Source organism: Manis pentadactyla, chromosome 4 (assembly GCF_030020395.1).
Source record: "Manis pentadactyla isolate mManPen7 chromosome 4, mManPen7.hap1, whole genome shotgun sequence".
NCBI classification, from domain to species: Eukaryota; Metazoa; Chordata; class Mammalia; order Pholidota; family Manidae; genus Manis; species Manis pentadactyla.
The window spans coordinates 101,129,458-101,155,246 of record NC_080022.1 but is presented as its reverse complement, the minus strand read 5'-3'; the positions used below and the strand labels follow the sequence as shown (position 1 = coordinate 101,155,246).

Genomic DNA, 25,789 nt, shown 5'->3' with positions numbered 1-25,789 from the left:
CCTCCAAACTATCAGGCAATTCCCAAGAAAATGTCCATTTATCCTTATTCTCTTCCCATTCTGTGCATTCATTTTTACTTCTTAGTGAAAGTCAGTCACATTTCTCTATTTATTTGTATGAAATAGTATTGCTATCTTAACAATAAACTGAGATTTGTATAGCTCCTAAAGCCTAATTTAGTTCATTGCTCAATAAATATTTATACCAATTACAAGCCAGAGTTTTTTTCTCTCTAAAACACTTCCCCACCTTTCCTTGCTCCAGTCTGTTGGACATTTCTATGGAAAAGAGGCATCAATCATGGTCTTAGCTATAAAAACTTTCACACAATGGACACTTCAAAAATATTTGAACAAATTAATTAAAATAGTTATGATCCTTGGTTTTTTATAACATGTAATATGATATACAACAGTGCTTTCAAATTAATCAAAAACTTTTTTCAAAAGGAATTTTATACATATGCCCAGAATGTAAAACAGATAGTACAAGTTGACCTTTACTGCATACCTACTATATGGCACTGTTAAAAACCTTTAAATGGTTTAACTCAATCCTCAAAGCAATCCTATGAAGTAGCATTCTAAAGTAGATACTATTTTGTAGATGAGGAAGGTGAGGCACAAAGAGGTTAAGTAATATGCCTCAAATCATTTTACATATAAAAGGCACAGACGGAATCAGAAATTAGGCAATCTGACTAGAGACCAAGTTTTCAACTATTCCACTAACTGCTTCCGGCAACTATTCTGGCTAAATCAGGGGTAAAAGGAGAATCCCACCATCTTAGCCTCCCATTTGCTTCAAAGGGTTTTTAAAAACGGAAGTTTAGGACTCTTAGGAACAGTTTTTAAAAATCACTGAGAGAAAATACTGAGGACAGAAGATCTGGGATTAAGATCTAATTCTGCCAGTGACTAGCTTTAATTCCCTCAAATGAAAACGCAACAACCTATCCTTCAGTACTGAACTGCACAGAGTATGAAATAACTTTGTAAAGTGTAAAGTAGTATGTAAGTACCGTATTTTCACACTAATTCAGGAACTTCATCCTAGTGATGTATTACCAAATCCTCCCTCATGTGAGCTCTGCTCTTGGCCCTCTTTTCAAACTTCACTGTTTCCCTGGGTTATTTGATTTATGCCAGGCACCAACTACTTCCAATTCTCTTATCACCAATTTGACCTCTTCCCTGATTACTCTAAATACCTCCTCAGGATTTCCACTTGGATATCCAATTAGCACCGAATCCAATTTGAAATATCTCTATAAATCCAGCTATCCTTGCAAAATCAGCTCCATCTCCTGCCATTCCTACTTCATTTTATTTTAAACACCTCTACTCCCAGTTTCCCAAGCTAAAAAGTTCTGAATGATCTGACTCATTCTTCCCCATCTTCTCCCATATTAACCATACGCCGAGTCACATCTTCATTAATTCCTCCTCTACAATAACTCAGCACCCCCTTCCTTCCATTCTCAATACTCATTACCTTTCACCGAACTATTGTAATAGCCTTCTAACTGGTATTGACTCCTCCTTTCCTAATCCAATTAGTTCTATAAAACACAATTATGATTACATAACTTCTTAAAATGAAAATTAATGGCACACAGCTGCTACAGAGGAAGAACCAAACTCTTTAACCTCACGTTAAAAATCATCCAATATCTAGCACCATCCCTTATCTCCAGCTATTCCCATATGTAAATCATGTGTCAGACAGGCTGGGATTTTCCCAAACAAGCAATGTGCTTTCTCACTGCCCCTCCTTTGTTCACCCTATATTCTCTGCCTCAAAACTACTGACTCTCCCTGTCCATATGTATTAAAATCTTATTCTTTCTCAAGACTCAGTTTAAATATCAGCTCCTTTAAGTTTTCCATGATCCTCCTAACACTGACACAATTTCTCATCAAAACTCCCAGAGTTGATTTTAACTTCTCTAATGACTTGAATACAATTCTGACTCATACTATAATCACTTTTGTAAATAGTTTTTAAAAAGACAGTCTCCTAAATTAGAGCAAGGATCTTAATTTTGCTCACTGTTGTATTATTAGCAACTAGAACAGGGCCTTGTACCCAGCACAGTATCACCCAAAGATGATTCTCTTCAACTCTCTGGAAGCTAAAATACCAAGAAGTCATTTTACAGGACAGTAGGAAAAGATATCAGTTTTAAAACTTCACATACATCTTCTATAGTAAAAGGACAAAAAAAGTGGTAGTTCCGAGGTGATAGAACTTTTGACAGAGTCGAAGAAATGCAGCATCCCAAGCCACCTAGTGCGAAGAAAACACCTGCGTTTCTTGGCTTAAAAAAAATAACTGAAAACTGAGATCAAAACAGAAACTGAAAATAAAAATGTCTACAGTATGTGTACAATCTAATATGACTTAACATTTCCAAGCCCTGAAAATTTTTAAAAATAAGTATCAGGTTATAAACCCAATGTTATATGGTCAATTAATACACGATAAAGGAGCCATGAATATACAATGGGGAAATGAAAGCCTCGTCAACAGTTGGTGTTGGCAAAACTGGACAGCTACATGCAAGAGAATGAAACTGTATTATTGTTTAACCCCATACACAAAAGTAAACTCGAAATGGATCAAAGACTTGACTGTAAGTCATGAAACCATAAAACTCTTAGAAGACAACACAGGCAAACATCTCCTGAATATAAGCATGAGCAACTTCTTCCTGAATGCATCTCCTCGAGCAAGAGAAACAAAAGCAAAAATGAACTCATGGGAATACATCAAACTAAAGTTTCTGTACAGCAAAGGACACAATCAACAGAACAAAAAGGCATCCTACAGTATGGGAGAATATATTTGTAAATGACATATGCAACAAGGAGTTAACATCCAAAATATATAAAGAACTTCCACACCTCAACACCCAAAAAGCAAATGACCCGATTAAAAAAATGGGCAGAGTATATGAAGAGACAGATCTCCAAAGAAGAAATTCAGATGGCCAACAGACACATGAAAAGATGCTCCACATGATTAATCAGGGAAATGCAAATTAAAACCACAATGAGATATCACCTCACACCAGTAAGGATGGCCAGCATCAAAAAGACTAAGAACAACAAATGCTGGCGAGGATGCGGACAAAGGGGCATCCCCTACACTGCTGGTGGGAATGTAAGCTAGTTCAACCATTGTGGAAAGCAGTATGGAGGTTCCTCAAAAAGCCAAAAATAGAAAAAGCATTTGACCCGGGAATCCCTCTCCTTGGAATTTACCCAAAGAATACAACTTCTCGGATTCAAAAAGACATACGCACCCCTACGTTTACCGCAGCACTTTTTACACTAGCCAAAATATGGAAGCAACCTAAGTGTCCATCAGTAGATGAATGAATAAAGATGTGGTACATATACACAATGGAATACTATTCAGCCATAAGAAAGAAACAGATCCTACAATTTGCAACAACATGGATGGAGCTGGAGGACATTATGCTCAGTGAAATAAGCCAGGCGGAGAAAGACAAATGCCAAATGATTTCCCTCATTTGTAGAGTATAACAATGAAGCAAAACTGAAGGAACAAAATAGCAGCAGACTCAGAGACTCCAAAAATGAACTAGTGGTTACCAAAGGGGATGGGTGTGGGAGGGCGGGTGGGGAGGGAGGGAGGGAGAAGGGGATTGAGAGGTATTATGTTTAGTACACATGGTGTGGGGAATCATGGGGAGCACAGTGTAGCACAGAGAAGGCACATAGTGGATCTGTGGCATCTTGCTGCACTGATGGACAGTGACTGCATTGGGGTATAGGTGGGGGCTTGATAATATGGGTAAATATAGTAACCACATTGTTTTTCATGTGAAACTTTCCTAAGAGTGTATATCAATCATACCTTAATAAAAAATTTTTTTTTAAAGTATCAGGGGCTCTCTTGTCCCCTCCTGGCATGAGCCAGGAGCTCTGTCCTCTCACTTTATCTCTAAATAAAAATCTCTGCCTTGCTCTCCTATAAATAAATAAACAAACAAACAAATATCACAATCGACTTCAAAAACAGATTTGGCCTTCAACACACACTTAAAATAACTTGCTTTAAACTTATTAAAAAGTCAAAAAAGCTTAGGTCTAGCAATCAGCACGAGGAGAAAGCTCTTGAGAATCACTCTGAATTCCAGTTCATCTAAAATCAGACTCCAGACACGACTATCTGAGCATAGCTTAGACTGCCCTCAAGCTTTTGAAGAAATTATATACATCCCGGCATGTCCCATTACAACTCAATTAAAGGAAGGGCTGCTCTATACTCACAACTAAAAAAATGGAAAACGAGGTTGTTCTCCTAGAAGGAAAGAGTTGAAATTAGCAAACTCATTAAATAATCTCTAGGTGCTTTTTCTTCTAGGCAGCACATTTACATTTTTTTAAAAACGCAGTCATACGTAGCACGGTAAGATGAACGCAGAAGGTGGTGACCCCTGGCGTTCTCCGGGTTAAAGGTCAGAGTCCCGGACCCTGAGCCTTTTTCCACAACCACAAAGCGAAGCTTTTCGTTTCCGCACCAAGTTAGGATCCAGCAGTGACTCGGCGATAGGGCAAGTGTCGCCGACTAGAGCGGTCTAGCTTGCGGAATCACAGCGGCGGCCCGGGAGGGAAAGAGATCTCCGGGCCGGGTCAGGCTCGGGATCCTGAGGCTCTCCATGACACGGCAGAACCCAGGCCACGGCCGGGCCCGGGTCCTTTACACCCGTAACCCGACCCAATTTGCCCCCGCCACACGTATACCTGTCGTACTCAGACCGGGTGAGGAACATCGCGAGGGCAGGAGAAGGCGGTAGCAGCTACGTGGGGATTCTGAAGGCCAACACTCGTCTACCAACAGCCGACTCACCCACACTGCCACAGAACCGTGGCCCTACTCCCAACTGCGCGTGCGCCCGCGACCCCTTCATCCCGCCCTCTGAGCCTGCCTCCTATTGGTTTGTCGTCATTCCCGCCGAGGTGATTGGGCCAACGTGCTTCCTCGCCAGGCCTGGGTTGGTCCGGAGAGAGCGGGACAAGGGTCATCTTTCCGCTTTAAATCTCGGGTGGTTGTAGGGGCGCTCGGAACCGAAAGCGCGTGGTGTTAGTTCTCCTTTTAGAGCCAGTGTGAACCCGCCCCAATATTGGCAACTAGGAGAACTTTGAGAGAGAGCTAGGCTGTATGAACTCCGATTTGATAGGTCCCGTGCTGGCTACCGTAATCCCGCCAGAGCACATTGGCCCCATTTTCATTACGCTTTCACCCGTGCAGACTTTCGCTATGATTCCCCTCTCTTCTGGCTCTGGCGCTATCTTTGAGGAGCTGTGTGAAGGGTTTCAAAACCCGTCTTGGGCGATGATGGGGTGCGCTACAGTGGGTCTGAGCCGACACCGTGGGCGAGTTCATTTGCTTCAGCCCGCCTACCATGGCTTGTTGAGAAAAGTTGGTAGGTTTTAGTCTGTGAGAAAGTCTTCGCGTTTCCGTATGGTCAAGGTAATTTTACTAGCATTTCCTTCCATCTCTCCCTCCCATCCACTCTCACGTCTCTAGTACAGGTTTTAGACCTGGTGGGCCAGAGCTCTGGATCCGGATTCAGATTATTCACTGCTTTATCTGTTACGAAGAATTTTGGTGTTTCTTGTTTCCCTTCCCTAAGAGTAGGGGAACAACTTTACAGCTTTATAGAAAGGCTGAATTATTTGTTCAAGAAAGCTAGCCAGTTAAGAAGTCGTGTAAGGGGCAGTATATGACTGAACGGGAAATGCAGGGTTCCATTTCCAGTTAATATGATACCACTGGTCAAGTCCTTCACCTCGCCAGGCTTATCTCTTAAGGTCATACTTGGCCCTAGATTAGGTTTGTAAATGACCAAGGTATTTTAGTGGTAGGGGAACTGTAGAAATACTCCTTTCAGGTATTAATATGTTTTCCCCATCATTCATTTCCGGACTTGATGAATTAAATAGGAATTTAGTTTCGTTTTGTGACTCCTAGCCAATCAAATGTGACACTAAAAAAAACTGAGGAGAAATTCCAAGTAGCAATCCTCAAATCTCTGAGATTAGGACATTATCCTTTAGGTTTTTGGTCAGCTATTGTGGCCTTTCTATTAAAAATGTTAAACTCACTATGCTTGTTCTTTTGAAGTTCTTTTGAAATTTATATATACTATCTACCTATATAATATTCCAGCCTAACAGTGTTTCCTGAACACCCAGGGATGTGAGGTGCTCTGCAGCCCCTACTAATATTAGATATGGTAGTGAATGTTCCACAATTACTTGAATGTGGAATCCCCTCTGGGTAAATGTGTTTGTGCCCTATATATCATAAATGAAGGGGAGCTGCAGGTAACTGATTGTGGATAAGAAGGGAAATCTTGTTTTCTCCCATGAAAGTGAATTGTTATAAACAAAAAGCCACCACCTAGTGTAGTTTCTCACCCATAGTAAATTTAGTAAGTGTTTCATTTAAAGGTGAACCAGGTGTCCCTCTGAGAAAAATAATAAAGGAGCCATGGAAGACAGAAAGGAAAGGAATATAGTAAACGAGAGAATGAACTAGATTCAGAAACTGAGAAACACATGTAAACATCTTGGAGAGCTAACTAAGCACATGGGTTCTGGAGCGAAATAAACTGTAGTAGAATAGACAGGGTAGACTGGAGACACTACCCAGATAAAAAAACCAGTGAGAACTGATTACCAAACTGAATCATTTATGTACCTGTAATTGCCTCACTTGTAAATATTTCTAACTATGTAAACTAGAAATTATTACTTTAAATAAAGACACCTGGAAGTATATATAACTGTCCTGATGACTTATAAAAAGAGTAACAGAAGAAAATGGTTGGGCATTGTTTCCAAGATTATAACCATAAAAGAACACCTGGTACTTCGAGTGGCAGCAGCAAGAGCAGGGAACTCGTATCTGGGCAGCTACTGTTCTGCTATAGTTGCTAACTTAAAAAAGTGATTTTAAAAGTCGGTGGTGTCTCTGAAAGAAAGAAAATGAGAAATTAGCCATTTGAAAGTATACATACAACAGAATATACTCAGCCTTAAAAATAAATCAAATTCTAACTTATGCTACTACTTTGATGAAGTTTGAAGACATTATGCTAAGTGAAATAAGCCAGACACAAAAGGATAAATAATTGTATGACTGTACTTATATGAGGTACCTAGAAGAGTCAAATTCATAGAAACAAAGTTGAATAGTGTTACCTGGGGCAGGGGAAGAAAGGTTTGGGGAATTGTTTAATGGGATTTCAGTATGAGATGAGGAAAATATGAGATGGATTGTGGTAATGGTTGCACAACAGCGTGAATATACTTAATGCCACTGATCTGTGCACTTAAAAATGGTTAAAATGGTAGTTTTACATTATGTATATTTTACCACAATAAAAATAAATAAGATTTAAAAGAATGGAAATGTGAGTTCTTTGAGGACCAGTACTATGTGTTATTCAGCTTACACCTGGCATACAGTAGATGCTCTATAAAAATTTGTTGAGTAAATAGACAAGTATTTATTGATGGCTATAAACATAATAGCTGCATAGAGATTAATATATGTGTAGTTAGAGAATTAAAGTGGAAAATTCAGTATTTCAAAGTGCTACTGTTAAAATTTAAAACTAGTATTTCTTTTATTTTTCTTTTATTTACTTTGTGAGTTTTTTTTTTTTTTTTTGGTAATATAGACAAAAGTTAGTTGGTTGGCAACCTTTTTAGATGAAATACTGAAAGATGAGAAGAACTGTTCTTTCCTGGAGATATACAGATCATTTGGACATTAAAGAAAATTATTCATTCATTCATTCACAGAATGAGAGTTCTTTGATATTTTGAGACTTCTTTGCACATTTATGCAAAGAAAAGAAAACGATCCCCTAATTGAAAGCTGCCGTAATTATTTTAGAAATTAAACACAGTTCTAAAGTATATTACAATTAGCATGATACTTTTCCATCTATAGATTAGAAGTCTTGCCATTCCACTGGAATTAAATGAAATTGTTTGGCAAAGTTACTTGCCCAATAAATATTGAAAATACTCAGATTTGTTAGCAAATGTCATATATGGTCACTGTATGTCAAACATTCCCGGGCAGATGGCAGAAAATATGCGGATGATTTCAAAAGCGATTTCAAATCAGTCTAATCTAGGCCCCTTTGCTCTTCCTAAATATTAAGTCCCTTAAGTACATCTGAACACATTTATCTCTTAACAGCTACAATTTGTTATTTATATAAAAAGACATTTTAGATTTGGCTTCTTCACCTTGTATGTGATTTTTTTTTACTTAAGTCAGTTTGTAAGACAATTTTAAAATAAGCATATTTTTAGTTAAGGATATTGGGAGGTTTAACTAGCTTTGATTCATGAAAGCCTCTCAAGAAATAATTGACCAGTCCTGGCCAATTACTGAGCATGGCAGGAATACTACTGCAGCTTCATTGCTGCAATATGTGGGTCTCTATTGGACAGCTTTGGCTTGATGCCTCCGCATCAGCTGAGGAACTTTCTTGGACTATGCTGCAATCTGAGACACTACCTACTCAATCCTTTTCCTTCTCCTTGGGTGTCAGACCTGCATCATGGTTTGGGGACTTTCCCAGCTTCTGCTCCCTCCTTTTATCTTTCACAGATATTTCCCCTCATAAGTCTTTTGCATGTTGTGGACTGTGTCCTCCCCAAAATTTATATGTTGAGGTCCTAAACCCCCAACCCTCAGAATGTGACTGTAAATTTGGAGGTGAGGCTTTAAAGAGAAAGGTAAAATGAAGCTGTTAGGGTAACCCCTAATCCAATCAGACTGGTATCCTCATAAGAGGAGGAAATTTGGATACACAGAGAGAGACATCAGGGGCATGCTTGTACAAAGGAAGGGACCATGTAAGGACCCAGCAAGGAAGTGGCCATCTGCAAACCAAGAAGAGATGCCTCAAAAGAAACCAACCCTGTTGACACCTAGCCTCCAGAACTGTTAGAAATAAATTTCTGTTGTTTAAGCTACCCAGTCTTGGTATTTTGTTATGGCAGCCCTAGCTAATACACGTGCCAAATCCCACCTTGAAACTGCTTCTCAGAGGATCCAAACTAACGTAAGTGGTGCCAGGTCCAAGAAAACAGATAATAAGATGAGGTTTCAGGACTTACCTGATGGGTAAAGACAACTCTATCCTGAGTAAGTATAGTGGCAGGGGTACTTGCTAGCACAAGTTGGTGACTAATTGCTAAATATTTCATCAGTGGTGACCTGTGAATATGTCCCAATAGAAGAAAAGGCCCTTGCAGTTTCAATTTCAGGTGTTTGAAATACATGTGAAGAGCAGTGCCTACATAGTGGAATTAGCTGGTTATTGCTAGGTTGCCTTGATACTCTGAAGAGGGATAATGAGAAAGCAAGGGTCCCCTTGGCTAATGGCTAAGTGTGAAAGAAGAAGGCCTCTTTAGTAGTTCACAGAGGCTTTTATCTCCTAATGGAAGAGCTAACAGACCACAGACTGAGGACATGATAGAGGCACAGAACTCTGCAGACATTTAAATGTTCAGACAAAGCAGTTCAGGGCCCTGGTTGAGAAAACCTGAAACCCTGAAACAAGGGATGGAACATCTGGATGGACATCTGTGAGGATATTAACTCTGCAGATCCCTGTGAACTTTCAGTGCCTGCAGAGGTCCACCTCTTTGTAGGAAGAACTAGTACTTCCCCCATGCTGTAATACATTGCAGAGCCAGTCCCCAGCATATAGAAATTGTCCTTACCGCCTATCCTGGCTGCCACATCAATAGCTAAGGTTAAATCCTAGTACAACCTAGCCGAGAACATTCTGGCCCTGAAAAAGAAAAAAAAGACATTATATACAAAGGAGCTGTAAGGATTAGCTAGCATATATAGCATACATAGATGGATGCCAGGGGAGAATCCTGCGGTGAAAGTTTGAGGTTGCTTGATCAAGGAGGCCAGAATATAAGGCTAGATAATCAAGAATTCATTGACTTGGGAGCACTTTATTGAGACAGGATTTAGCACCCTGCCTGACAAGGGTTCTTGGGGATGAAACCTCACTTCTGGGGAGTTCTTAGAAACCTAAAGAATGTGATGGCCAATGCTGAACAAAGTAGACGTGCCTCAGTTGCTATGGCATATGGTAGAATGAATAAAAAGACAGGGAAGTGGACAAGCTGGAATAGATACGTGTGAAGCCAGAAGACCCATCAGAGGATTATGTCCCACAGGAAGGCCCAGAAGACACGTCATCACCAGGGCCATCAGTTATCCTCTGGTAAGGTACAACAGCCTCACCAAGTTCTCTGCAGTCCTGAGCTGACAAAAGAAGCAGTCACAGAGCTGGAGCTCATTAATAACTATGGGAATCATATTCCCCTTCCCCAAATAATAGGGGTTAGATGGTGGCACTTAGCACCAGAAGCCAGGAGGCCATGATTAGGAAGACAAGCAATATGTGAAAAGAGTGGCAGCCAACGGGGCTTCACCCATAGGGAGTTGTGGAGGTGGATATCAAGCTAGGGACAAAATACACAGGAAGCCTATTAACACCTACAACCAAAGAAAAAAAAAGGCTGAAATGGAGAAGCAGGGGACTGAGGATTGTCACCCCCCAGTAAAAAAAGTCCTTATTCCTTGTTCAGTGTCCAGATCTGAGCCACTTTTCAGATCTGAAACCCATTGACTTGAAAGGTGGCAGCAAGTATACATACGATTCCCCAGTCCTTCTCCAAAGAGACCTATGGCCATTTGCTTTGATGGCAGTACACACTGGGGAAGAGGGATAACCAGAAGATTTGAGGACTGCTGGACTCAGGGTCTGAGTTGACATCAGTATCCTGAGACCCAAAGCATTGTCATGGCCCCCTGTTAGAATGGAGGTGTACTGGGGCAGGGGCCAGGTAATAAATGGAGTCCTAGCTAAATTCTGGCTTACAGTGTGTCTTTGGATCCACCCAGAGGTCATTTCTCTGGTTCCTGAGTGTGTAATTGGAATTGATATACTAGGAGTAATACCCACTTTAAATCCTCGACCTTTGTAAAGAACTATCATAATGGTGAAGACTAAGTGGAAACACCTGAAAATGACCTCCCACCCTTGGCAAATATAGTAAATTAAAAGAAAATATATCACATACCAGGGGGCATGGTGGAAATTAGTGCTACCATTAAAGACCTACAAAATGTGAGGAGGATGGTCCCCATATCTTCATTTGGTGAGCCAGCCTGACCCCTGCAGAAACTAGGTGGATCTTGCAGAATGCTGTAGACTACAGCAGCCTTCAGCAAGTGAACCACCCTAATCGCACCTGCTGTGTTTGAATAATGGTATTGCTGATAGAGCAGATTAATAAGGCATCAGAACATCACATGTGGTCAGTGATTTGTTGAATGAATTATTTTCCATTCTTATTAGAAAAGAGCATTGGAAATGGTTTACATACATGTGGGACAGATAACAATATTCATTTAGTTTGCCTCAAAAATAGGTTAACTCTTGCTGTCAAAATATAATCCAAAGAGATCTGGACCTCCTGGACATCTCATAGGACATCATATTGACCCATTACATCAGTGATGTTATGCTGGTCGGCAGTACAAGCAAGAGATGGCTAATAGGCTGCAGGCATTGGTAAGACCTATACTCCAGAGAGTAGAAGAAAAATGCTACAAAGATTCAATGACTTGAGTGAAGTCCACTGGTCAGAGGTGCGGCAGTACATCTTTCCAAAGTAAAAGATCGTTGCATCTTGCACTCTCTACTACAAAGAATGCACAAGGCTTGGTATGTCTCTTTATGTTTGGAGCAACACATTTCACACCTAGGAATACTGCCCCAGCTCATATACCAGGTCATATTGAAGATTTCCAACTTTGGGGCCCAGAGCATGAGAAAGACTCTTTAGAAGTTCCAGGCTGCAGTATAAGTATTTCTGCCACTTTGGTCATATATGCCAGTAGACTTTTTTGTACTGGAATGTCAAAGCAGGAAACGATACAGTTCGGAGGCTGTGATGATTAATTTTATGTCACCCTGACTGGGCCATGGGGTACCAAGATATTGTCAAACGTTATTCTGGGTGTGTCTTCTGAATGAGATTAACATTGGATTGGTATAAGTAAAGCAGATGGCCCTCCCTAGCATAGGTGGGCCTCATCCAGTCAATTGATGACCTCAGTAGAACAGAAGGTTGAGTAGAAGGGAACTCCTGCCTGACTGATAGCTAGGACACTGGTCATTTCCAGCCTTTGGACTTGGACTGAGACAAGAGCTCTTCTTGGATCTTAAGCCTGCTGACTTTCAGACTGGAACTTGGGCCATCGGCTTTCCTGGTTCTCAGGCTTTTGGGCTCAGAATGGAACTACAAATTCACTCTCCTGAGTCTCCAGCTTTCTGAAAGCTGATCTTGGGACTTCTCCATAATCACATTAAGCAAATTCCTTATTATAAATCTCTATCTCTTTATCAACTCTTGTTGGTTCTGTTTCTATGAGAACACTAATACAGATTTTTGTTTCAATACTGGAGTGCAGCTGTAACAACTAAAATGTGGAAGCAGCTTTGGAACTGGGTAATGGGTAGAGGCCAGAAGAGTTTTAAGGTGTACTAGAAATGTTAAGGATATTAAGGCATTAAGAGAGATTCTGGTGAGATCTTGAATGCAAATGAAGAACACGTTATTGGAAACTGAAGGAAAGACGATCCTTGTTATAAAGTGGCTATGAACTTGGCTGAACTGTGTTCTAGTGTTAAGTGGAAGCTAGAATTTGTTAATGATGAAATTGGATATGTAGCTGATGAGATTTCTAAGCGAAGTATTGAAGGAGGGGCTTGGTTCCTCCTGATTGCTTATAGTAAAATGTGAAAGAAGAGAGGAATTGAAGAAGGAACTGTTCAGCAAAAAGGAACTAAGACAATCTGAGCCTATCCATATGAGATAGGATCCAAAAAATGAGAAAGCAGTGCCCTAAGGATGAACACCAAGGGCATGACTAGATTCTCAGTCAATAAAGAGTTCATGGGATTTATATGAGCAGAAACACTGCCAGTTTGAACTGAAGAGGATGGGGATGGGATGAAATGAAGGAAGGCTATTGAACTTAATTAATCTGAACAGACAGAATGATAGAGCTATTCAGCTGTGAACGTGCACTCTTCAAGAAGACAGGGTAAATGACCTCAAAGGTGATTAAGAGATCCTTAGGGTCACTGCCTTGGTTTTGACTGGCAGGAGGGCCTCCATCCAAAGTCATGGAACAGGACACTAAGCAGAGCCTTGGGAGTGATGCTGTTACCACCCCACTGGACTTGGAGGCTAAAGCACTGAACCAAAGAGGATTATTCTTTTTTTTTTTTTTGTGAGGGCATCTCTCATATTTATTGATCAAATGGTTGTTAACAACAATAAAATTCTGTATAGGGGGGTCAATGCTCAATGCACAATCATTAATCCGCCCCAAGCCTAATTTTCATCAGTCTCCCATCTTCTGAAGCATAACGAACAAGTTCTTACATGGAGAACAAATTCTTACATAGTGAATAAGTTACATGGTGAACATTACAAGGGCAGTCATCACAGAAGCTTTCAGTTTTGCTCATGCATTATGAACTATAAACAGTCAGTTCAAATATGAATATTCATTTGATTTTTATACTTGATTTATATGTGGATACCACATTTCTCTCTTTATTATTATTTTTAATAAAATGCTGAAGTGGTAGGTAGATACAAGATAAAGGTAGAAAACATAGTTTAGTGTTGTAAGAGAGCAAATGTAGATGATCAGGTGTGTGCCTGTAGACTATGTGTTAATCCAAGCTAAAGAGGATTATTCTTAAGCCTTAAAATCTAATGGAATTTTCCTTGCTAAATTTTGAACTTGCTTAAAACCCATCATGCCTTTGCTCCTTTCCTGTTTCTGCCTTTTAGAATGAGAATGTCTATGCCTCCCCCACCACTGTATTTCAGAAGAACATAACTTGTCTGATTTCACAGATTCACAGCTGGAGAAGAATTTTGCCTCAGGATGAATCATACATACCTCAAGTCTCACTGTATCTGATTTAGATGATATTTAGGTGAGACTTTAGAGTTGATGCTGAAATGAGTAAGACTTTTGGGACTGTTGGGATGGAATTGTATTTTACATGCAGGAAGGAATTTGAGGGGGCCATCGTTGGAATGTTGTGGACGGAATGTGTCTGCCCCACAAACATGTTGCAGCTCTAACCCACAATGTGATGATGAAGAGACACCGGAGAGCACTCTTCCTCCCTTCTTCCTTTTCTCCCCCTCCCTCCCCTGTGAGGACACAGCGAGAAGGTGGCTAACTGCAAGTCAGGAACAGAGCTCTCTCCAGAACCTGACCTTGCTTGCATCCTGATCTTAGATTTCCAGCCTCCATAACTGTGACAAAATAAAATGTCTGTCATTTAAGCTGCACAGTCTATGGTATTTTGTTATGGCAGACCAAACTAAGACAGAGCTTGCAGTAAGCCCCAATGGAAAAATCACAGTACAGTTTCCTGGGACTCTGGAGCAAGGCCATGCCTTCTGCAGCAAAGAATTATACATATTTTAAGAACCAGCTACAGGTGTGATACTGGATGTTGGTGGAGACAGAACAATTAACTGTAGGACACCAAGTAACGATATGTCTAGTACTGCCTATTATGGACTGGGTTCTGTTGGTTCAGATGGACCCAACAGCATCTGTTGTAAGATGGATGTCATACATCTGGGATGAAACTCAAACGTGATTGGGACACTAAGCTGCACGACCAGATACCCAACCCCTATGTCACTTACCACAACTGCACCAATACTATGACCAGCTGAAGGAGGAAAGGTAAAGCCTGAGTTTGGTTTATGGATGAGACCACTTTCACATGTGGGTGCCAGTCAAAATTAGGTGGTGCTTGCAATATAGTCACATTTTTTAGAGGGTTTGAAAAACAGCAGAGGGGGAAAACCTTTCCAAAGGAGAGTTGCAAGCATTGTTCCTGGTCATCTGCTTTGTGTATATGGAGAAGTATACTGAAGTAAGAATTTACATAGATTATTGGGCAGGTGTCAGTGGTCTGGTCCTCTGGTAGGGAGATTGGAAGGAAAAGAACTGGAACAGCAAAGGCAAGGAGTCTGGGGCACAGTCATATGGATGAATATAAAGGAGCAGGCATGAAGTATGAAGATTTTTATATCACATCTTGCATCTATCAGGCAAGAGGCACTAAACAATCAAGTAGACAAAATGACTCATCCAGTTGTCATTACCAGCCTTAATCACTAGGACCAGCATTATGGACACTGTTATAGGGTGTATTATATCCCACCAAAATTCATATGTTGATGTTCTAACCCCCCAAACCCTAAAATATGCCTTATTTGGAAATAGGGTTGTTGCAGACATAATTAGTTAAGATGACATCATACTGGATTAGGGTCAGCCCCTATTTCAATATGACTGGTGGCCTTATACGGAGGCAGTCATGTGAAGACAGAGATACAAAGAGAGAATACATGTGAAGATAAAAACAGAGATCAGAGTGATGTAGCAAAAGCCAAGGAATGACAAATACTACTAGGAAACTACCAGCAGCTGAGGAGAAGCATGGAACAGATTTTGTTTCACAGCCCTCAGAAGGAACCAAGCCTGCTGACACCTTGATCTCCAACTTCTAGCATCCAGAACTGTGAGACAATAAATTTCTGTGGTTTAAATCACAAAGTCTATAGTAGTTTGTTGAGGCATCCCTAAGAAACTAATACAAGCACATAAATGGTATGGCTCCAGTGGCAGAGATGCAGAATATATATGGACCCAAAAAACATGGACTCCAACTTTCCAAGGCCGATCTAGTTACTGATGTCCAGATGTCCAACCTGTCAACAACAGAACCAATGCTGAGATCCCAGTATGGCACTATTACTCAAGGAGATCAACTGGCTACTTGGTGACAAGTTGACTACCTTGGGTCCCTTTCATCCTGGGGGGGCCAATGGTCCATTCTCACAGTGATAGACAGCCATTTTGGGTATGGGTTTTCCCTTCCACTGACAGATCCTCAGCTAGCATTACTATATTGGGGCTTATGGAATGCCTGATCTGTAGGCATAGAATCCTGTGTAACATAGTGTAAGTCTGGGGAAAGGAAATCCCAGGGCAAAATACCTCTAAAAACTGAAAATCAGTTGAAAGAAGAAACAAAGTTTAAAATCCATTTATTGCTTACAAACTGTAGTCTGGGGCCTTCTCTCTTTTCTGCAAGAAAAGTGAGGGCAGAAGCAAAACCAGTCCTCCTCCTCCTCACCTCTCAGGTACAGATAAGCCTTCCATGGCCCATTGATATGGAGATGAACTTCTCTCCACCCCTGAGGATATGCAAATGTACAAAGCCATACTTCTTTCCACCTCTGAACACCTATTGATATGCAGATGTACTAAAGCCAGGCGAGATATTCTGGAAATATTACAATTTTACCCACACATAGCATCCAATCGGGGCACCTGCTTCATGGTAAAAGAGGTGCAGGAGTGGATCCATGTCCATGGGTTCCACTGGTCATACACTGTACCACCAGAAAAAGTTGACATCAGAGAGAACTAGAGTGACTCTAAAGGCACAGGTGAAGTGCTATTTAGAGGCAACACTCTGAAAAATTGGGTTCAGTGTTATATACGTTAAATCAGAGATCTTTACGATCCCAGTAGGAAAAATACATGGGCCCACTAACCCAGGAGTGGATGCAGAAATAGCCCCCACTTACCTGCGGTATCAATGTCCCACTACAGGGTTTTGTGTTTCCCATACCCTGAATCTGGAATCTACAAGGCTGAAGCTACTGAATACTCCAATACTTAATGATTGAGAAGAGAAAGAAGATTCAACAAAGGCAGCCAAGGAGGGGACAGTGAGGTGAGAAGAAAGTCAGCAGAGGGTAGAAGCTCAAGAAAGAGAAAATGATTAACTGGTCAAATGCTGTTGTTAGGTCAAGTAAGTTGAGAACTGGATTTAGCAACATGAAGGTTATCAGTGGCCTTGATAAGAGAAGTCTCAGAAATGATTAAAACCAAAGTGGGGGGGGCTACACTCCTGTTAAGGAACACAGGAGGGGTCCCATGGAACTACAATCTATGAGAACTGATGGAGCACTTTGGTTTCATTATTCCAGGGACCAACCGGCGAAAAAAGGAGTCAGCATTATGACAGGGATAACTGACTGATAGTAAGAGAAGGAAGGACTATTTTTCACATAATCCTTACAGTCCATTCGGGCATCTGCTGATATTCCTTGTCCCCTTGTAACTGTGAACATATGCAGCACCCCTGGCCTGAGAAGGGCATGGTTCCCAGGAGCTCAGACCCCTCAGGAACAAAGATTTGGATCACACCACCACATAAACCACCAAGACCTGCTAAGATGATAACTGAGAGTGAGGGGAATTTAGAGTGGATAATGAAAAAGGGAGAGAATGAATGTCAATTGTCCTCTCCGGATTAACTGCTATAGTTCATTGCACTAACCTTCCTCTTCTAAGTTTCCATGCAGGAGGAGAGGCCTATAGGAACCATGGAACAGCTTCTCCCCAGATCTTCATGAAGAAGGTAAGTCTGTGGGGCAAAGGAGTTGGATGGTGGTAGTTCTGAAAATAGTCCCCTGGATTTCCTGCTGGGCCCAGCGTAGTTAACTGATCGCCCCAGTTACTGATCTAGATCTACCAGTGTGTTCACAAGACTGAACACACTTCCCACAACTTATTCCTAGTTAATGACTGAGCATGGTGGGTAGTAATGCAGGTTTATTCTTTCAAGATTTGAAACTCCTTTAATGGGTCCCTTTGGCTAGAGAATTACCCATGGGATTCAGAGCTCAAAGGGAAATTTAGAGAAAGGAATAGGTAACTTTTGCAAAGAAAGTAAAAGAAAAGACAAAGATTATCAAATAATTGAAATCTGATGTTAATGAAATTGAAAAGCAGATATGTAAGAGAAAATCGACACAATCAAAACTTATTAATTTTCAGAAGGGCTAAAAAAATTAATCAACTCCCAGCAAGACTAATCAAGGAAAAGTGTAAGAAAACACATTACTAATACTAGCCATAAAAGGGGGGCCATCACTACAATACATTCTATAGATATTAAACATTTAAAAGGGTATTATGAACTTTATACCAATAAACTTGACAATTCAGATGTGAATGGAAATTTTCTTGAAAGGCAAAACTTACCAAGACTAGAAAATAATAAATAGAAGATTCTATAATTTATATTTTAAAGGAATTGAATTCATAATTTGAAATCTTTCTACGAAGAAAATTCCAGATGGTTTCATTGGTGAATTCTTTCCAACATGTATATTTCTTTTAGAAAGGCATAAAATGCATATTCACACTTTCTAATGCTTATGTATTATACATTCTATATGTGGATTAACTTCCCCCTATACCATGCATCATTTATTTAGCACATACTGTGCATTATGTTAAGAATTGTAGATAAAAAGGTGACTATAAAGTTTTTGGTAGAGGGAGCTTTCAGGTTGGGGGAAGAAGCAGACATATAATGTAAGTGCAGTGAAATATGTGCTAATAAAGATGTGTATAAAGTACTATAAGAGATGGGTGTGGATCCAGGCAAGGGAAGACTTTACAGGCATGAGAGGTAAAACAATGTGTCAAGTGCTATAGGTATAAAAATAACTGGCAGAGAGGACATTCCTTCTCAGTCTCCCTTACTGGGTCTTCTCCCCTTATTCCCTTAAATTTTTTGACACCTCAGGGTGTTCTCCTTGGCTTCTGTTTTTCACTCTCCCCAAACAATTTCATCCACTCCTACATTTGTCTCTTTCATAAATAGGGTAATCATTTTAGAATCTGTATCTCTAGCCTCTACTTCTCTCTTGAGCTCCAGGACTAAATATTAAAAAATCTAGAGAATTCACCTGCTCAAAGACTTTGCCTTCATATTTATTTCCCCCCCTCCAATCTCCCTCCCCTTCTTGAAAAAACCCTCCCTTGATGGCATATGTCTGGGAGCTACTTCACTATTTGTCTGCTCCCCTTTATACACTTCTCTTTTTCTGTATATATACTTCTCTCTTTTCTACTGTAACTTAACCTTTTGATACATAAAAACTTTTATGAGTCTTTTATCCCCATTACTTTTCTGAGACTTCTCTTATCAAGGTCACCAATAATCTTCATGTTTCCAAATCCAGTTCTTACTTGACCCGGCATTTGACCAGTTTATCATTTCTCTTTCTTGAAAGAATATCCTTACCAGCTTCCACCCTCTGCCAACTTTCTTCTAACCCCACTGGCCACTCCTCATCAGTCTTTGTTGGATCTTCTTTTTCTCCTCAACCGTTAAGTATTGGATTACCTTAATATTCCATCTCTGGACTCCTCCTTTTATCTTACATTCATGTTAGATAATCTTAAACCAATTCTGTTGTCTTGAGTGTCATCTATATGCTAATGATTTAAAAAATGTATATCTAGAGCCTCAACTTCTCCCGTGAATTCTAGACTCATATCTCCACTAGCTTCTCTGCTCAGATGTCTAAAAGTATTCCAAACCAAAACATGTCCAAAACCAAACTCTTTAGTCCCTGTCTATCAGGATTTATTTCCTTCAGTCTTCTCCATCTCAGTAAATGGCTCTATGATTCAGCTTTTTGCTCAGGCCAGAAATGTTGGGATAATTGTTGATGGCCCTCTTTTCCTATTACCCTTATTCAATCCAATGACATATCCCATCAGCAGTGCCTTCAAAATATATCACAATTCTGGTCACTTCTCACAACCTTGATCAGTACCACCCTAGTCCAAACCTTCATCATCTCTCACCTAGATCACTTCTTCCTAAGTAGCTACCCACTGCTGCACTAGCACCTCCCCAACTCCCATAGTCTATTGGAAGCAATCCTCTTACAGTGTAAGATAGGATATGCCACTCCCCTGCTCAAAACTGCCAATGATTCACATAACACTTAAAATAAAATCTGAAGTTCAATCCAAGATCTATGAGGCCTTCATGATCTGGACTTTTGCTATATTCTGATCTCCTTCCATTCTCCTCTTCCTTTTTTCTATGCTTCATCCCATTAGTCTTACTGTTATTCCTCAAACATATGACAAGCATATTCCCATCTCTGGCACATTTGCACTTGTTCTCTCAGTCTGAAATAATCTTTCTCAAGATATTCACATGGCTCATTTCCTCTCTGTTCAAATGTCACCTCCTTAGGGGACCACTCTATCTACAATAATTCTATCCTTCATTTTTGCTGTGCTTTTACTCTGTTCTATTTTCTTTCATAGCTTATAATGCTACAGGGATCAAATCATGTATGCATTTTTTAATTGGATGTATTATCTGCCTCCCATACTAGAATGCAAGGTCCATAAGAGCAAGAAATTTCCCTGTTTTGTTCAGTTACCAAGTCCTATCAATTCTACCTCTTTAAAATATCTTCAAACAATCTTCTATCCATTCCCACTGTCTTTGCCTTAATTCAGTTGCCATCACCACCTGCTGGGACAATTACATTATTCTCCTACTTGACTTTCTGCCATCACCTTCTTCTATCCAGGCCTTTTGCTGACACTGCTATCAATTTGGTAGCACTATAATTGGTATTTATGCATGTCTCTCCTATATAAAACCTGTTGTAGGGGACACCCTGTTTACATACTGGATAAAGTTCAAGTCCCTTACATAGCATTCTAGGTGTCTCCTGTCACCTCATTGTACCAAACCACTTACAACTGTCCTTGCCTCTGTCCTTGGGACATGCTGGTTCTTCTACTTAATGCCTTTTACTGACTCTCAGAGATAGATATTCCTTCCTTTAGCCAGACTTCTATTGTATTTATTATGCTGTCGTGGATTTTTTTCTTTTTGCTTACATATAGGTCTCTTATTAAACTGGGAGTCACTTAAGGGAAGAGGGGTGTATCTTATTCACGGAACAGCTCCTGTCACATAATAAGGGGTAGCTGGAGATGGGAGTAGGGCATGGAGAAGGTACAAAGTGGATGGAACTTTATGTGTGAACATTCTGGCATCTTCAGAAAAGAGATATGGCTAGTGTAACTGGCCCAGTGAATGAGGGGGAGTGTGACAGGAGGGCAAGCTAGAAAGACTGCAGGAACTAGATCATACTAGGCTTTGTCAAGCATGCAAAGGATCTTGAACATTATCCTAACAGAAATGGAAAGTCTCTAAAAGTTTTTAAGTAGGAGAATGATGACAAAATCTGTATTTTAAAAAAGTCATTATGTCTGCAATGTAAATAATTGATTGAAAGAATACGAGAATGAATACAAAGAGACCAGATGGGCACTACTGCAATCGTCCAGGCAAAAGATGATGATGGGTTGGGGTAAGTTGGTAGCAGTGGGGATTATGAGAAATAAACATATACGAGGTATATATTAGAGGTAAAATGGATTAAGACTTAATGATTGAATAAGTGAGGGGATGAGGAAGGTAGATTGCACAACTGAATGGCTAGTGGTATCATTTGCTGAAATGCAATGAATTTGCCAGAGGAGGATCAAAGGAGAAATAGCTAAGTTTTGAGATGTTAAGTTTGAGATGCCTGATTATAAGACATGTAAAGGAATATGCCAAAAGGCTGTTGAATATGAAGGTATGGATTTCAGAAGAAAGGTCTGAGCTGGAAAAATAAGTGGGAGTCATGAACATACAGATTGTGTACAAAGCCATAAGATTGCCTAGGGAGAGATGGTAGCCTGAAAAGAGAAGAGGATTATAAATGATGTGGAGGTGAGAAGAAATTCATTGGATTGGAGACGGTAAGTGTGTGAAATTGAGAGGTCACATGGACCTTAGAAATGCCCAGGAGAATGACAGAAGTTGAAGAGAGAGGAAGGCTGTGAGCCAGGTGCTTGCAGATCTTCAGAGAATGAGGAGAAAAAGCCAAGAGTATGGAAGATAGTTACATTGTGAGGGGTGAAAAGATGAATGGATAGATGACATGAACCTCAAAAAAACAAGTTTTACAAGACGGAGAGTAGTAATGGGGAAAAACAACCTAAATTTCCCCTTAACTATATTCTCTGTTTCAGATAATAAGAATCTTCAAGAGTGTCTTTGAACTCTGTAAATTAAATAGTTTCAAAGAAATTTCACTCCTGCTGTTCCAGACTAAACCAGTCCACTGGGACTCAATCAAGAAAGAGAAGTTGGCAGAGTGAGGGCAAAGCTGTGGGAACCTGGCATGGAGTTAGAGTGGGAACTAAGAGGTATACTAAGAGTTCAAGTGAGAGGTGATGAGAGATCGAACTAATGCACAGACAGAGGAAACAATAAGGAGGGACAACTTGAGAAACCATCCTTAACATAGCTGGAGATTGAGCTTAGTCACATGATCAATGATCCAATCAATAATTCCTATGTAATGAAAACCCAACAGAATCCCTGGACACTGAAGCTCAACAGAGTAAGCTGGTTGGTGAACACCGGTGTGCTGGGAAGGTGATGGGTCCTGACTCCACGAAGAGAAGGCGTGGGGCTCTGTGTTAAAGACCCTCCCAGAATTTACCCGCTGTGTCTCTTCATTTGGCTTTCCTTGATTTGTATTCTTTAAATAAACTATAATTGTAAGTGTAGCATTTTCTTGAGCTCTGTGAACCATTCTTATGAATTATTGAACCTGAGGGTGTCATGGAAACCCTTGAATTTTTGCCAGTTGGTCAAAGTGTGGATGGCCTGGGGGGTCAACCCCAAAGTGTAGCTGGTGTCTGAAGTAAGGGTAGTGGTGCTGAGGACTGTACCTTTAACCCTGTGAAGTCTGATACTAACACCAGGAGATTAGCATCAGATTTGTATTACAGTTGGGGTTGGTGTCAGAATACAAATAAATAGACAATTCTACTCAAATAACTTTAAAAAGTAAAGGGAATTTAGTGATGCACATTACTGAAAAGTCCACAAATACATGGCTTCAGGCGTAGCATAATCCAGTAACTCAAATAATGTGCCTGAGACCTGGTTTTTCTCCTCTGGTTTTTCTTGAGACTGGCTTCATTCTCATCAAATTCTCCCTTCCTGGTATAGGATAACTGCCAGAGGCTATGTGCTTGTGGATTTGCTTCCAATTAAGAAAGACAAAGAAGGGAGAACAAGAGGCAGGGAGGTTCTTATTCATTCAAATAGATGGCCAAGAATTGAGTATAATTGACCTGAATATGCCTATCTCAAATAAATTACCACGACCAGGAGTATTGCCATAAATCAGTTAGAGCCTACCTCTAAAACCAGAGGTAGGATTTATCTTACCCAAATCATGTGGCTATGACTGGCTTACTTTAAGCAAATCTGGGCACTGTTGTTGGAAAAATGGGGAAATGAATGCTGAGGAAGCAATCAGTAACAAAACAGTGTTCAGTTGATATTTACTGAATTGGCTCATTTTGAAAATTAGCTGCATTCTGGAAATCAGTCCCAGATGCAATGCCTTCAGTTCTTAAACTCTCCACTTATTAAGAGTTGTTCTATCTGTACTCCAGGTGGCTTAAGTATCCTGTGAAGTTCTTTGTAGCCTAATTATTTGCTGGTGCAGTTCTGAAAGAGGGAAATACAGATTTTCAGATTATAGTACAACTCATCTTCTCCAGAGATCATTTATATGACAACTTAATTATTCAGAAACTAAAACCCTAAAAAAATGTCACACTTGAACAGCTGACAGAGGAAGATGGCTCTAGAAAAGTATATCTCTATACCCTCAGCTCTGCAAAACTACTTGAAACTATCAAAACAGATGTCACAAAGTTTATATACCAGATTTCATGGACTTTATTTATGGGAAACATTCTTAGATCTTCACTTAAAGCCAAATTGCCATGATGCTAGATGCAGTTCTAGCAAATTTAGTTATCTGATGTAGTGAACATCTGTTGTTTTTGCTTGCTCACTATCTATTCTTTCTTCTTTAGGTAAAAAACCCAGATTTTCCTTTGGGGAAACTAGTTCTAACTTTCAGTTTTGTGGTTTTGGTAAAACTGATACCACCTACCCAGTCCAATAAGAGCACATGACCTGGATTTGTCCAGTCCCTTGGTCATAGTAATTGATTCTGAAATGGAAATGTGGTCCAGTTTGGGCCATTAAGAACCCTACCCAGAACTTTGCCTGCAACTCATATGGGATTGTTATGTTTTGAAGATGTAAGGCAGGGGTATGTGGGCTATCATAGGAGAGAATCCAGCTGGAAAATGACACCAACGTGGAAGAAAGCAGCATGGAGAAACAGAGAGACAGAGACAGAGAAAGAACCCAGTTCTGATGTTATCATGTGGGCCCCTGGAACCAGACATGAATGAAGTCCAACCACCCTTGGACTTCTCAATTATAGGAGACAATAAATTACCTTTTTTGCTTAAGCCTGTTCGAGTTTGGTGTCTTCCCTAAGAAAGTCTTAACTAGTTCATATGGTTCTCTCGTCAAGCAAATTGGAAATAATAATAAAAGAGGGTTTTGCTTGGGCATGTAAATTAATGGAAGTGTTACTGAAATTTTAAAATGTTGTAAATTCTGAACAGCTAATGAAATAAAATGCAGTATTTTGGTATTTGATGCTGATACAAAGGAAGGCAAATATAAGTTACATAAATCTTTCGCTCTCCAATTTAAAAAAAGAAGGAAGGAAGGGAGAGAGGGAGGGAGAGAGGGATGGAGGGAGGGAGGAAAAGAGGGAAGGAGGGAGGAAGGGAGGAAGGAAGGAAGGAAGGAAGGGAGGAAGGAAAGGAAGGAAGGGAAGGAGGAAGGAAGGAAGGAAGGAAGGAAGGGAGGGAGGAAAACTGGGACCCTGATCATGACGCCACATCTTACAGTATCTGACAGTACAGGACAATATTTGATGGCCCTGATGACATTCCCTAATTTTATACCTGTCCTCAATGCTCTTTCACACTTAAAACCATCTTTGATTCCTCTCAGTGAATAGTTACAAATTCTAGAGCAAAATTATATTATTAATGTTTCTGTTTTAATTTTGCAAAGCCAAAACACTGAATTTTATTTTTTACATGTTCAGAATTTACAGTTTTTTTTTAAATTAATGAAACTAAATATTTAACACATTTTAAAACAAAAACTATGAAGACAATACAAAATGTCCGTCTGGACACTGCTGGCTCTGCAGCTTTCTGCAACCTCACTGCTTCCCCAACTCCCACCCCCATGCACATATATACTCGCATGTCCATCATCTCTGATGTAGCTGATCTGGAAGTGCTTCAAGACTTTCCTATCCAGTTTAGCTCTCCATGGAGTTTTCAGGACTATTTTCTCCAGTTGAAAATGGCTTCTCTCCTGTGAGCCCAGAGAGATGGCCCTAAGAGGGTCTGACTCTTCCCCATCCCCTAAGGGGAGATTTTCTACTTAAAAGGGTCCTCCTGCCTAATGCTTGCCCAGCATTTTTGCTGAGAGAATGTAGTAGAGGATGAAGGTGTTTAGAAGAGATAGGGATTTGCTGGAACTGCATGGTAAAGGGGATGGGAAGGCCTGTGGTGAGAGTGATGAGGACAGGGTTGGGACAGGAGAAGGAAGGAGGATTTGAAGAGAGAGCTAAGAAGAGCAAATGAAGCTGATGACCAATGTCTAAAATAATGGTATTGCACCAACAGAAATACCTGAGTTTCAGTGCTGAGAATAGTGCAAAATACCAGAACGCTGGAATGAAGAAAGCAGTAATACAATCATGACTCCCTGTT

At 40.3% G+C, this 25,789-nt stretch overlaps 1 protein-coding gene across 1 annotated transcript in view; it reads right to left on the bottom strand.

Annotated features, from left to right (window-relative positions):
• Positions 1-4,935, bottom strand: part of PSMA5 (proteasome 20S subunit alpha 5) — a 34,508-nt gene extending 29,573 nt beyond the window's left edge. Inside the window, exon 1 of the mRNA XM_036916675.1 lies at positions 4,777-4,935. Within this exon, the coding sequence (XP_036772570.1) occupies positions 4,777-4,805 (29 nt within the window). The 5' untranslated portion in view covers positions 4,806-4,935. The remainder of the gene's footprint in view (positions 1-4,776) is intronic.
• Between the last annotated feature and the right edge of the window lie 20,854 nt (positions 4,936-25,789).